Consider the following 13,415-nt stretch of genomic DNA (forward strand, 5'->3'; position numbering starts at 1 on the left):
TCAGAAGCATCTTCCTATGCACCAGGGACAAGTTATCTCTGTCAGGGATGGTTTAGCAATATCTAGAGAGGGAGGGAACTCCATCAGAGGCAGGAAGGTAGCCTTAATCCTCCATTTAACTGAAGCCCCCTCCAGCACATCATTGGCCTACTACCAAAAGCAGTGGTTCTCAAACTACTTCCTGCAGCCCCCATTGGCCTGGAGCGGCGAACCGCGGCCGTGGGAGCGGCGATCGGCCGAACCTGCGGACGCGGCAGGTAAACAAACCGGTCCGGCCTGCCAGGGGCTTTCCCTGAACAAGCAGCAGCCCTAGTTTGAGAACCACTGACCTAAAGCACAGCCTTGGAAGAAAATAAAATGTGGCTATTAAATTCTTGGCTCTGCCAGTGATTCACTACAGAGCCTTGGGTAAGGCACTTAATTTCTATGTGTCTCAGTTGCCCTTTCAATATGTCTCAGTTGCCCCATCCGTAGAATGGAGAAAATAATATCTCCCTGCCTGAGAAAGGTAGTGTGACATTTACTTCACAAATGTTTGCAGAATGCTTTCTGATCCTGGGAGGGTAGTGTCAAATATTAATATTCTATGTAACAGACATTCTCGCTAATCCCTTTTGTACTGTACCTCCTGCAACACTCACTGCAGGATATGCACAGAGAGAAACTTAGCACAGCTGCTACCAGCTCAGTCTGAAGAAATCTCCTTTTGTAGAGCTATACCCAGTGGACAAAGGGAGTCATTTTATATTAAAGAGACCCAGTCAACTTACATATATTCATATATAGAGAATTAACTCAGTTTTAAAATATCCATTTTCTAGTCATGCCTCCTTTAAATAGTTTATTCTGTATGGGAGCTACAAGTGATCAATACCGCCAAGAACAAAACAATACTGAAAACAAGGTTATAAATGGCTCGTTCAAACCACACAGTGAGTCACCATCCAGAATCAAGGGACTCCGGCTTCCAGCCCCATGCTCTAGCCACCAAAGTTGCCTCATTTTGTACATTGAAAAAGAACACAAAAGTGAATCCTGCCCTGTGACAAGGCTCCAGTGGCAAAACTGAAATCCACCACACAAACTCCCTGTTCTCCCACAACAAACAGTGGCAAATCTTAGGTAACCCACCTTCCTGTTCCAGAATCCATTAAACCCTCCTCCTCACTCTGTCTGAGGGACCTGAAAAAATTATTTTGTTTGGGGAAATAATTCAGGAAGACCATGTGAGCAAGAAGAGCCACAAACAACAAATAAGGCAGATATAAATCCAGATAAAATATTAAAATCGTTAAAGGGTTGCTGCTCCCTGAAGGTTGGAAAAAATGAAGACAGTTAATTAAAAGCAATCTCTGCACAGTGCTGAGCCAGCCTGCCCTGATAAATCAGTGACTAGGACTGCAGTTGTAGAGGTCAATGGAGTAAGGAGGTTGGGAAGGGGAGGGAAGAAAGGTGAGAGAAGAGAAAACATTTCGCTCAAACTACCAACAAAAATGAGTTCGAGTCAATGACAAAGTTTCCTAGATATTTCCCTTCCCAGAGATGGTGGGTTTGATTCTAATTTCCTTAACACCTATTTCACAATACTACACCAGTGATCTCAATGAAGTTACTCCACAGCAGTAGGAGAGCAAAGTTCTCATTCCACCTGAGGGGTGGTAACGTCACTCTCATCAGCATGATACCCAAGCAGCATACAGAACTGTCAAGTTCCCCAGGCTGGCACATGCCAGGTGACCAAGAAATGAAAGGTTGGGGAGGGTTTGTTTATCACCAGACACCAGGAAGTTGCAACAGAGACATCCCAATACTGCCCAAACTGCAGTCAAACCACTCGAGAGCAGAGAGAGCTCATTCTGAAGTATTGCCACCCTTTTCTCACTCCTGCCAGGTCTCTCAAACTGTGCAGGCCCAAATATAAGAGGCACTGACCTGTTTATTTAAACTGTTATTGATTTGTTGATGTTAAATATTAAACAAGTATATGTTGATAAACTGACAAGTAAAATGAAAATGATAAGAAGCCCATAAAATTCAAACCGGGAGTTTTCTAAACATCCTTGGTTTTAAGAAAATAAACCACGAGCAATAAAGTTAAACATGTAGCTAAAAATGGGCTCACATTATCACTTCCAATTTTGCACACTGGTGTTTAATGTAGAACCAGTTATAATTTATTTGAAAACTACATAGTATATCAGCTACAGTCATTATTTGTTTTATTCACAGTCGAGAACAAAGGAATTTAACAATAATGCAGATTCTGATCCACTGGTGTTTCAAATCTCCCTTTTTCAGGCTGCAGAAGTCAAAAAGAGCTAGCATCATCATAATCGTAAAGTATATTTTATTCCCATCACTTACCAACCACTAGTAAGAAATAGTATTGAGGCCAAAACAATTAAACACAACAAATTCAGTTCTCCAAGTCATAAGTTTCTTTCTTTGGGCCTGAGTTCTCACAGGAAATGGAAATGTGGCTATTATTTTCCCCTGATATAAAATATTTACTTTGTATTTCCAAATAACCTTCATGACAGCATGGTTCAGTGGATATGTGACTACAGTGGGACTCAGGACACCTGGATTCTATTTCTAGGTCTGTACCTGATCTGGTGTGTGACCCTGGGCAAGTTATCTTACTTTTCTGTGCCTCTGTTTCCCCTCCCAGCCCTTAGTCTCTCATTTATTTACAATGCAAGCTCTTCAGGGCAGGGCCTGTCTTGTTATGTGTTTCAGTGCCTAGAACACTGGGGCCCCTATCTTGGCTGCAGCCTTTAGATGACTTGATCACAGCTTAAATAATGACTTGATCACAGCTCCAAACAGCCTGGCCTTTTTAAAATGTGTAAAAAAGACAAAATGAGGGCTCCCCAGACAGAAAGCAGGAGGGTAGAAGCTGTAAGTTAGGATGGATTCATTTAGCATAGTTAGATTTAACTTTTGTCAAGAGTCAACATGTTTATACCCATTTATAACGATAAACTACAAGAGAACAGCAAGTTTGTGTAAGACGGGTAAAATGAGAGATGTAATTGAGTGTTATTTGACTCCACTGTTGCTTAGGCTATGTCTACACTACCACTTATATCAGTATAACATGTCACTTAGGGGGGTGAATAAACCATCCTTCTGAGCAAGATAAATTACACCAACATAAGTGCCAGTGTGGACAGTGCTATGTTGGCAGGAGAGCATCTGCCACTGACATAGCTGCGGCCGCTTATTGTGGGGGTGGATTAATTATATCAACAGAAATGCTTTCTCCCGTCAGCATAGAGCAGCTACACTAGAGATCTGACGGCGGCTCAGCTGCATCAGTATAGCTGCAGTGCTGTAAGCTCTCCAGTGTAGACATGGCCTTAGGGTGGGAATGGAGATGTAATCTTAAAAGCTTGTCTACCCAGAGAGTTATTTCACAATAGTCATTCCAGATTAACTCCATATGTGGATGCTCTTATTTCAGAACAAGAGCATCCACACAATGAGATACACAGGCATAGTTAATTCACTTTATATTCACACCCTCCCTTATTCTGGATTACTTTTCATCTAAACAAATACTTTGCCTCAGTCTTTAACAAGGCTAAAGATGATCTTAGGGATAATGGTAGCATGACAAATGGGAATGAGGATATGGAGGTAGATGTTACCATATCTGAGGTAGAAGGGAAACTCGAACAGCTTAATGGGACTAAATCGGGGGGCCCAGATAATCTTCATCCAAGAATATTAAAGGAATTGGCACCTGAAATTGCAAGCCCATTAGCAAGAATTTTTAATGTATCTGTAAACTCAGGGGTTGTACTGTATGATTGGAGAATTGCTAACATAGTTCCTATTTTTAAGAAAGGGAAAAAAAGTGATCCGGGTAACTATAGGCCTATTAGTTTGACATCTGTAGTATGCAAGGTCTTGGAAAAAATTTTGAAGGAGAAAGTAGTTAAGGACATTGAAGTCAATGGTAAATGGGACAAAATACAACATGGTTTTACAAAAGGTAGGTCGTGCCAAACCAACCTGATCTCCTTCTTTGAGAAAGTAACAGATTTTTTAGACAAAGGAAACACAGTGGATCTAATTTACCTAGATTTCAGTAAGGCGTTTGATACCGTGCCACATGGGGAATTATTAGTTAAATTGGAAAAGATGGGGATCAATATGAAAATTGAAAGGTGGATAAGGAATTGGTTAAAGGGGAGACTACAACAGGTCCTACTGAAAGGTGAACTGTCAGGCTGGAGGGAGGTTACCAGTGGAGTTCCTCAAAGATCAGTTTTGAGACCAATCTTATTTAATCTTTTTATTACTGACCTTGGCACAAAAAGTGGGAGTGTGCTAATAAAGTTTGCGGATGATACAAAGCTGGGAGGTATTGCCAATTTAGAGAAGGACCGGAATATCATACAGGAGGATCTGGATGACCTTGTAAACTGGAGTAATAGTAATAGGATGAAATTTAATAGTGAGAAGTGTAAGTTCAGGCATTTAGGGATTAATAACAAGAATTTTAGTTATAAGCTGGGGACGCATCAATTAGAAGTAACGGAGGAGGAAAAGGACCTTGGAGTATTGGTTGATCATAGGATGACTATGAGCCGCCAATGTGATATGGCCGTGAAAAAAGCTAATGCGGTCTTGGGATGCATCAGGCGAGGTATTTCCAGTAGGTATAAGGAGGTTTTAGTACCGTTATACAAGGCACTGGTGAGACCTCACCTGGATTATTGTGTGCAGTTCTGGTCTCCCATGTTTAAGAAGGATGAATTCAAACTGGAACAGGTACAGAGAAGGGCTACTAGGATGATCCGAGGAATGGAAAACTTGTCTTATGAAAGGAGACTCAAGGAGCTTGGCTTGTTTAGCCTAACTAAAAGAAGGTTGAGGGGAGATAGGATTGCTCTCTATAAATTTATCAGAGGGATAAATACCGGAGGGGGAGAGGAATTATTTAAGCTCAGTACCAATGTGGACACAAGAACAAATGGATAGAAACTGGCCACCAGGAAGTTTAGACTTGAAATTAGATGAAGGTTTCTAACCATCAGAGGAGTGAAGTTTTGGAATAGCCTTCCAAGGGAAGCAGTGGGGGCAAAAGATCTATCTGGCTTTAAGATTAAACTCAATAAGTTTATGGAGGAGATGGTATGATGGGATAACATGATTTTGGTAATTAAATATTCATGGTAAACAGGCCTAATGGCCTGTGGTGGGATGTTAGATTGGTTGGAATCTGAGTTACCCAGGAAAGAGTTTTCTGTAGTATCTCGCTGGTGAATCATACCCATATGCTCAGGGTTTAGCTGATCGCCATATTTGGGGTCGGGAAGGAATTTTCCTCCAGGGCAGATTGGAAGAGGCCCTGGAAGTTTTTCGCCTTCCTCTGTCACATGGGGCACGGGTCACTTGCTGGAGAATTCTCTGCTCCTTGAAGTCTTTAAACCACGATTTGAGGACTTCAATAGCTCAGACATAGGCGAGAGGTTTTTCGCAGGAGTGGGTGTGTGAGATTCTGTGGCCTGCATTGTGCAGGAGGTCAGACTAGATGATCATAATGGTCCCTTCTGACCTTAGTATCTATGAATCTATGTATAAACAAGCTAAATTGAGCTGGATCAGTTTTGTCCCAGTATCGTCTTTCACGGGGTCTTGCAAACCATGTGGCCACTCCATTGAAAGACAGACAAACACATCCCACCCTTCCCCACCAGAAGAATAATGGTGTTGAACCCAGAGTCCCCATCAGCACCTGGGTGGGGGGGAGGGTGACTTTCTACGGCTACTGCCCAGCAGAAAGAGAAATCAGTGACTTGGGATTTGGCAGGCACACCCTGCTGATCTCAGCCACCCAGTGCAGAGTCATCAGGATCACTTCCCTGCCGTGCTGTTGCTGTTCCAATCACGCCCTGGGAAAGCCTCCTCCAGTCAGTGCTCCAGTGGCAGCAAAAGCTTCCATGTGGCTACAGCTGCAGTCACTGACCACACCCGGTTCAGGCAGGTAGAGTGAAAATTGAGAAGCATACTGACATCCTCCTGTTATTCCCATAGTGGAGGAAATGGGGGTCGCAGGGAGGATATCTGCCAGCAGCCCTCAATTCACTATATTCTTCGTCCTTGTGGCATATGCTGGGAATCTGTGGTTAAAACAGGGTTGTCAGGAAATAAACCATTTTTTCTTAACTTACCTGTGTTTCTAACCATTTTAGGTTATTAAAGTTAAATGAGAATGCTGTTTGTTTGCTTATTACATGTCACTCAGCTGAGACAGTGAAACTAGACTGATCAGTTTCACTTCTTTAGTAGAATGAGTTTCTGGTTCTTAATAGCCCATTGCTCTTGGGTTAGGTTCATAAACTGCAGGAAAAAGTTTAAATCCAAAGATAATTAAAAAGGAAAATATTACTGAAAAGTTTTGTAAAAAGGAAGTTGCCTTATTATATTTTTTTCATATTCTGTTTTGTAATATCCTTTTCCAAAAAATAAAACCTAAATGTAGAGCATAAACTAAGTTGACAGTGACCCTTTAATAAAACTGAAAGCCTGATTGTCCATACAGCGCAAAATTCACCTCGGTGTAACAGGCTAATACATCGGTAAAGTCCTACTTAAGTCTTCAGAATAAGCCTTGAGGGTTGTATAGGCCCTGTGCTGATTCTTTGCACAGTGGTGAGTTTCACTCAGACAAGTCTTTTCAGATCAGAGGTTTCTCTCAGAAAGACCCTTCAAGCCCCTAAAATACAGAGTTGCTTCTTGCCCAAGGCAACTGCACATACAGACATTCAGATACCAGGGTGATGAGCACAGAATAAGGATCAACCCTGATAAAACAGATTTATTAGGCAAATAGTCAGAGCTGAACCTAAGTGAATAAAAAAAAAAACATTCCCAGCAAATGGTGTGAGATGGGGCTATCCTAAGGCAGTTTATTTCCTGCTGAGAGAAGCCTGGAGCTATATCATTTCTGCCTTCCCCTGGGACAGCCAATTGTCATTAATTACAGAGGCCAGATTTGCAAGATGGACAAAACGTTTATTTGAAAGCAACCTCAGAATACAACGCTCACTGGATTTTAAGGTTGGGGAGCATATATTTTCAGCACCACACATGGGAAATTAGATACATTACTGTTGTTGCTGCTAACCAGGGCTCAGAGTGAAGACAGAATGCCGTTCTCTTTAGTCTTCTGGGTCATTGTATAGGCTATAGTAAACTTTTATCATTTTAAGCCCATTTAACAGTTGTTGTGGATCTACTCCACCGCAGCCGAAAGGGAAATCGTGCGTGACATCAAGGAAAAGCTGTGCTACGTTGCCCTGGACTTCGAACAGGAGACGGCCACCACTGCCTCTAGCTCTTCCCTGGAGAAGAGCTATGAGCTCCCTGATGGTCAGGTGATCACCATTGGCAATAAGAGGTTCAGGTGCCCAGAAGCCCTCTTCCAGCCATCTTTCTGGGGTATGGAATCCTGTGGCATCCATGAAACTACCTTCAACTCCATCATGAAGTGCGATGTGGCTATCCGTAAAGACCTGTACGCCCACAACGTGCTGTCTGGTGGTACCACCATGTACCCAGGCATTGCTGACAGATTGCAGAAGGCGATCACAGCCCTGGCACCTAGCACAATGAAAATGAAGATCATTGCCCCCCCGAGCGCAAGTATTCCAGTAGGTGCACTCTGAAAATGAACCCCTAACTCTGACATTTTCTCACACCCAACAAGTCCAGGGCATTAGCTCCTCTTACCCACTCTACCTCCCATATGACCCATTGTTTTCAAATGCATGAACACCACAAGTAACAGGCTTCAAAAAGCTTTTTTCAGTGATAATTTTATGATGCCAGCTCCATCCATCCATACAACCTGACAGACTGTGAAAGACTGGAATGCCAGCAAAACAAATTACAAAAGCACTGCAACAAGTAATCGTGCACAAGTCACTCATGCAACCAAAGAAAATGCCATAACTCTCATTTATCAGGTCTCCCACATTAACCCAGCATATCCTTGGGTTTTCATATCAGGGCTTTTTTTGTTTATCCTCTAACCCGCTTTATTTTTATTCCCATGTTTCCCCAGACACATCGCAGCTACATTCATCTATCATGTTATCAGAAGGCCAGAGCTGCGGTATGGTAGAAAGCATCGCAGCGAGAATGGCAGCTTCAGCCTGAAAGACGTCACACTTGGGCATGTTTCTGTTTTTACCTGACTTCAAACACGACAGAAGCCACACAAGACTCTTAGAGATTTTGATCAAGTGATTTTATGAACACAACCACCTTGCCATCAAAATGCGATTCTGCCTTCCCCTGCCCCGTTCAAATCACCTTCATTTAACTTGTCAAAACTGAAGCATGAACTTTCCATCCAACTGTCCAGCCTTTTGTATGGTTAACAGCTGCTGAAAGGAGCGTTGTGCACTATGATTTCGTTTTAATATTTAAAACTAGCAACCAGATGGCTATGCAACAACATGCAAGAAATTGGACCTCATCCGCACTGAATCACAATTTTGGGTTGATTCAAGGAATGATAATGGGATACAGAGCCCTTCAGCTCTCAGTCACAAGTTGAATTCAATCCAAAGTCGTAAGTGACCAAAAGTAATTGTCATCCAAGAGCTGTTCTGTGGTCTGTATGAAATAGGTTTGTGATTCCAGATCAGTTCCTCCCTAACAAGTTTCCATATCACAAAATCCATTATAAGAATATCCTCAGCGGGCGAATGAATTATCCCCAACAACAGAAACTGAACTACCCCGTCATCCCAGTGGTAGGCTCTCTAGGTCTTGAGCTGGGCAGTGGAAGGGGAGAGTTTGCATTGGCATTGCTATTCTGAGTCCATGCTATCCAAAGGAAATCACTGCTCTTTGGGAGATACAGATCCAGAATTACAGTGTGAGCAAGTCTCAAGCAAAAAAAGGCAGCAGCTCAGTTAACATATGCACCAGTTAATGTGTTTAATTGATCATCTGAAATAAAATTCAGCTGTTGGAGTAAAGATAGTGGAGAAAAAAAATCAGCTCTGCTTCTGAATAAGACTTTTTAAATGACAAGATCTTAATTACATTAAATACATTATGGCAGCATATGTACATCAGAATGTGGAGAGAACACAAAGGAATGGAAGTCAAGTTTTCTGAGCTCTAGCTCTAGCACAGACTTGCTGTGTGAACTTGGGAAGTTTCTTAAGCGCACTTTGCCTCAGTTTACCCTTCTGTACAATGGAGATAACAGTACTTCACAGAGGTGTTGTGAGTTTAATTGTTAGTGTTTGTAAAGCACATTGAGACAGCTGAATGACATTTTAAGTGATTTAAAGTGTTATTCTACAATATTTCCGCCTTCCATACATCCATGCATCTCATATCTATTAGAATAAGATGTGTGCCTTAAAAGCAGAGAATGAGATAGGAAAAAATATAGAGAGATATAGACACACAACAGAAGGCTGCTTAAAAAAACTTGAATTTAAAACACACCACTATCCACTGATGGTTTCTGAATATGACTGTTTTGTTGAGCCAGGACAATGTGTTTATCCAGACACCTGCTGCCTTCTCTTTATGATCTGATGAACTCAGACCTGCAATATTTCTGCCTGTAGCACCATGTTGGCAAACAACAAGGTGTTAAATGGCAGAAACAATGGGAGTCATGTCAGGTTGATTGGATCAGAGAAGCAAATAGAGGAGAGGAGGACAGAGAAGAGATGGAGACATCCAAAGTGATCAAGCAATGGAAAAAGGAGAGTAGACAGAGAAAGAGGCAATGGTAATGTAAAGAGTCACTGGTCATTATAAAGGGACCCAGCCCTGAGCTATGCAATGTCATGTATTTACACCAGATATTCAGGTACACTGGAAAATATTATCCCATGAGAACTAGTATAGTATAAACAGAGCAATGTAAGTGTCTATATACTGGAGCGAAAAGAATATTCTACATACATACATAAATAAACAAAAACACACAGGGCATTTCACAATACCTGAGCTAGTATTTCAATCTATATAAGATCTACATTGTCCCCCATCAGAGCGAAACCTTTATATGGCCAGTTTCTCTAGGGGGCGTGTCTTTTTTCTTTTTTTGAGACACAATCAAAACGCAGACAGAGGAAATGCAAATGTCATTCAGCTCCCTTTCATTGTCAGGAAGGACACATGAGGATAAAACACTGTGCAATGCATCCTTCCCTCCCCCCCCTCGCCCCCCATTATGTGTCTTAATGCTTTTGTCCTAATTTATCCCTTGCATAATTTATTTACTTGTGTATTGTTTCCTGATCAGCAAGTTGTAAGAATAAATGGAAATAGAATGTTTTATTAAACAAGTTGTTCCAAAAAAAAAAAAAAAGACAGATGGTGTCAGCCAGCCAGTAACAGTCCTGTTTCCCCTACCCAGCATTGGTACTTTAAAAGGCTCACAGAGAAAAGCAAACCCTGCACTTGAGGTCTATTGTTTCCTCTCTTCTCACCCCAGAGGGAGGGGGAGGAATAGGGGGCTAATTATATCAGACCTGCTCCTGCTCCCATTGACTTCACTGGGAACAGGACTGGGCTTCGAAAGAATTTAACTATAAGTACAAACGAGGCAGGATTTAGTACGGAGATATAAATCACAGGTGTGAATGGTACATGTACCACAATTACAAAAAGTGAACCGCTAACACAATACATCATAACGTCGTTCAGAAAGGGCTAGCCCACGTTCAAATCCCCTCCCCTCGTCTCCCGTCCTCGACACTCTCACACGGGCTTACCACCATGTGGAGTTACTCCTCATTTGCACCCATGTAAGCAAGAGTAGAATCAAGCTTCCCTTCGCTCTCCGCGCACACACACTCACACTCACACACACACACCATCCGGCGCCACGCGACACGAGACTGATCGGATGCCTGGGAAGCTCACCTTCCAACACCAAACGAACGACTTTCCCGAAAGAAAAGCAACCTCCTTTGTTATTAGTATTTACATAGTCACACAAATATACACGGCATTTCACACAACACACAAGCAGGACAGAAGTTGGTCCAATAAAAGATATTACTTCCCCCCACCTTGTCTCTCTACACATATAACAAAACCTATTGTATAGTTACCTATATTGTTTCCATGCAGTTAAATTGGCAACAATGAAGGATCTAACATATTTATTTTTTAAATTGAAAAATAAAATGATTAAAGCAGCAGAATGCGGGGGGGTGGGGTGCGGAGAGAATGTTAATAAGTTGTTCTCACTGGGACAACTATAAAATATGCACGCTGATTGGTGGAACATTGTATAATCCATATATATTCACCGGGGGTGGTCTTCTTTTTTTCCAAAAGACATCTACTCCTTTGATAACACTGTTCTAACGGCACTTCCCCCTTCTCAACAGATTTTTTACAATTTACTAAATGAAAGAATATTTAATGTAAGAAAACGTTTGATGCCAAGATGGAGAAAGAGTGATGTAAATATGCCAGCTGTGTGCCCCCTCCCAGTGTAAAGCTTTCCTTCCCTCCAGATTGCTGCACAGCACAGAGACAGCAGCAGGAATCCCTGGGAAAAAAAACTCCAAGTATTTTTCCAACTCCAATCGGAGCGAGTTTAATTGAAAGGACACAGCTCAAAGTCTGCATTACATCTCTAAAAACTCAAACGGATAAAAGCGCCCACTCGGTGTGACTAGAAAGTACAGATGAAGTGTCTCCACCAGGTACTCTGCTTTCTTGCATTATGAGCATCTTGCATTATTAGCAAGAGCTGCCCCCTAGCACAGAAGTCATTTTAAAAGGTTGAGACAGCCCCTTCTCTCCCCACATACGGTGCCAAATCCCACTCTTCCTACTGCCTTGCGGGATTAACGGTGTGTGCAGCGGAGCATGAGGAAATGAGGGACCTGATCCAGCGAAAGATGACTGTGTGCCCCTCTTACATCTGCCTTACTTCAAGACCGGAGAACCCAGCACATTTCTGTAGCAGAGGCACCTGCCCCCTTCCTCTCTTCCTATATCGCCTCGCAAACAGTTGGCCAAATTCTGCCCTTACATCCGGGCAGATTTCGGTAATCAGTGTGTCCATCCAAAGATGGAAACACAATCAACTCTCGTTGCTACTTTTAAAAGCGAAAACCTCCCGTACGCAAAGAGCTCTCTAGACTTCCTGCCTAAAAATCAACCATCAGTGACCCCGAGTCATTCATTTCACGCAAGTCCGGCTTCTCTCTTCCTCGCACACAAACCGAAGTGTAATTGCAATGCCCCTGTTGCCCTGCTGCCCTGCTAGGAAACGAGCGGTGCAACCCCCTTTGCTACAGAGCCAGCAAACGCTGGGGCTGATTCTTTCCCCCTCTTCAAGTCATCCCAACTCCAAGAAGGTTTGCAAAAGAAAACTCCGAATTGCTGTCGGAGCACTGCAAAACCGATAATTATGCCCCCGATTCCCAGGACTGATCCCTCTCCCTTGGACACGGGGTTGGTAGCCGGGGAGCCTGCCCGGACGTCAGGCTCGGGACTCTGTCAAGTGCGAGCCCCCCCTCAGGGGTCCTGCAGGATCTTGCTCTTTCCAAGATCCACGCAGCCCCAAGAGCTGCAAGAAACCCCGCTGCCATCCTCCCCTTCAGAACTCAAATCTCTCTTCCTCCCGGCCAGCCAATTAATCACAACACAAATGTAACAATTTCTTCTCGTTAATTTCAGCGCAAGACGTCTGTGTGTGTTGCACAAAAAGAGAGGAGCTCAGAAAGGAAAGAGGGAGGGAGGAGAGATCAGCTGGGAGGCTGGAGGCACCGGGCTCAGGCAGGCAGCAGCATCGGAAAGGCGCCTTTTTTCATATTTAAACCACGCGGAATATGTACATTTTTGATTCCTACTTACGCTTTCAGGGGGTTGTGAATGACAGTCGCCATTTTGCTACAATGTAACAGAATATTGTGTCTCAGAGTTCTAAAGGTTCGCTTAGGGGAAGCGCCCAGCCAATCAGAGGATGGGATACCGGCCCGCTGCCCAATCCGGCGCTGTGGGCGGAGCCTGGGCTGGACTAGTTATTAGGGGAGCTGTCAAAGCCCAGAGGTCACTCCCTTTCTGTGGAACTGGAAGAGAGCAGGTCTTAAAGGGGCAGTAACACATCCAAGCTGTAGCTCACGAAAGCTCATGCTCAAATAAATTGGTTAGTCTCTAAGGTGCCACAAGTACTCCTTTTCTTTTTGCGAATACAGACTAACATGGCTGTTCCTCTGAAACCCATCCAAGGGGCTGTCACCATACCGAACTAGATTTAGGGATCTAGGATGAGGAGCACAAGACTCTTTGGAGTTATCTGGCTTTTAATGTCAAGAAATCGAGAGAAAGGAATGAGGGAAAATACATTGTCTTTTTGTATTGCTGTGGCTGCCTTTCATTTCCCAAATGGCATGCCC

At 43.1% G+C, this 13,415-nt stretch overlaps 1 protein-coding gene across 4 annotated transcripts in view; it reads right to left on the reverse strand.

Annotated features, from left to right (window-relative positions):
- DPF3 (double PHD fingers 3) overlaps positions 1-12,948 on the reverse strand; it is a 220,091-nt gene extending 207,143 nt beyond the window's left edge. For all 4 annotated transcript variants that reach the window (XR_012668954.1, XR_012668955.1, XR_012668953.1 and 1 more), the window contains exon 1: positions 12,874-12,948. Coding sequence is in view for 1 of the 4 variants with exons in the window: in XM_075129660.1 (XP_074985761.1) it covers positions 12,874-12,905 (32 nt within the window). In the remaining 3 variants the exon portion in view is untranslated. The remainder of the gene's footprint in view (positions 1-12,873) is intronic.
- Positions 12,949-13,415: the final 467 nt, after the last annotated feature.

This window comes from Caretta caretta, chromosome 6, assembly GCF_965140235.1.
Source record: "Caretta caretta isolate rCarCar2 chromosome 6, rCarCar1.hap1, whole genome shotgun sequence".
In the NCBI taxonomy this organism is placed as follows: Eukaryota; Metazoa; Chordata; order Testudines; family Cheloniidae; genus Caretta; species Caretta caretta.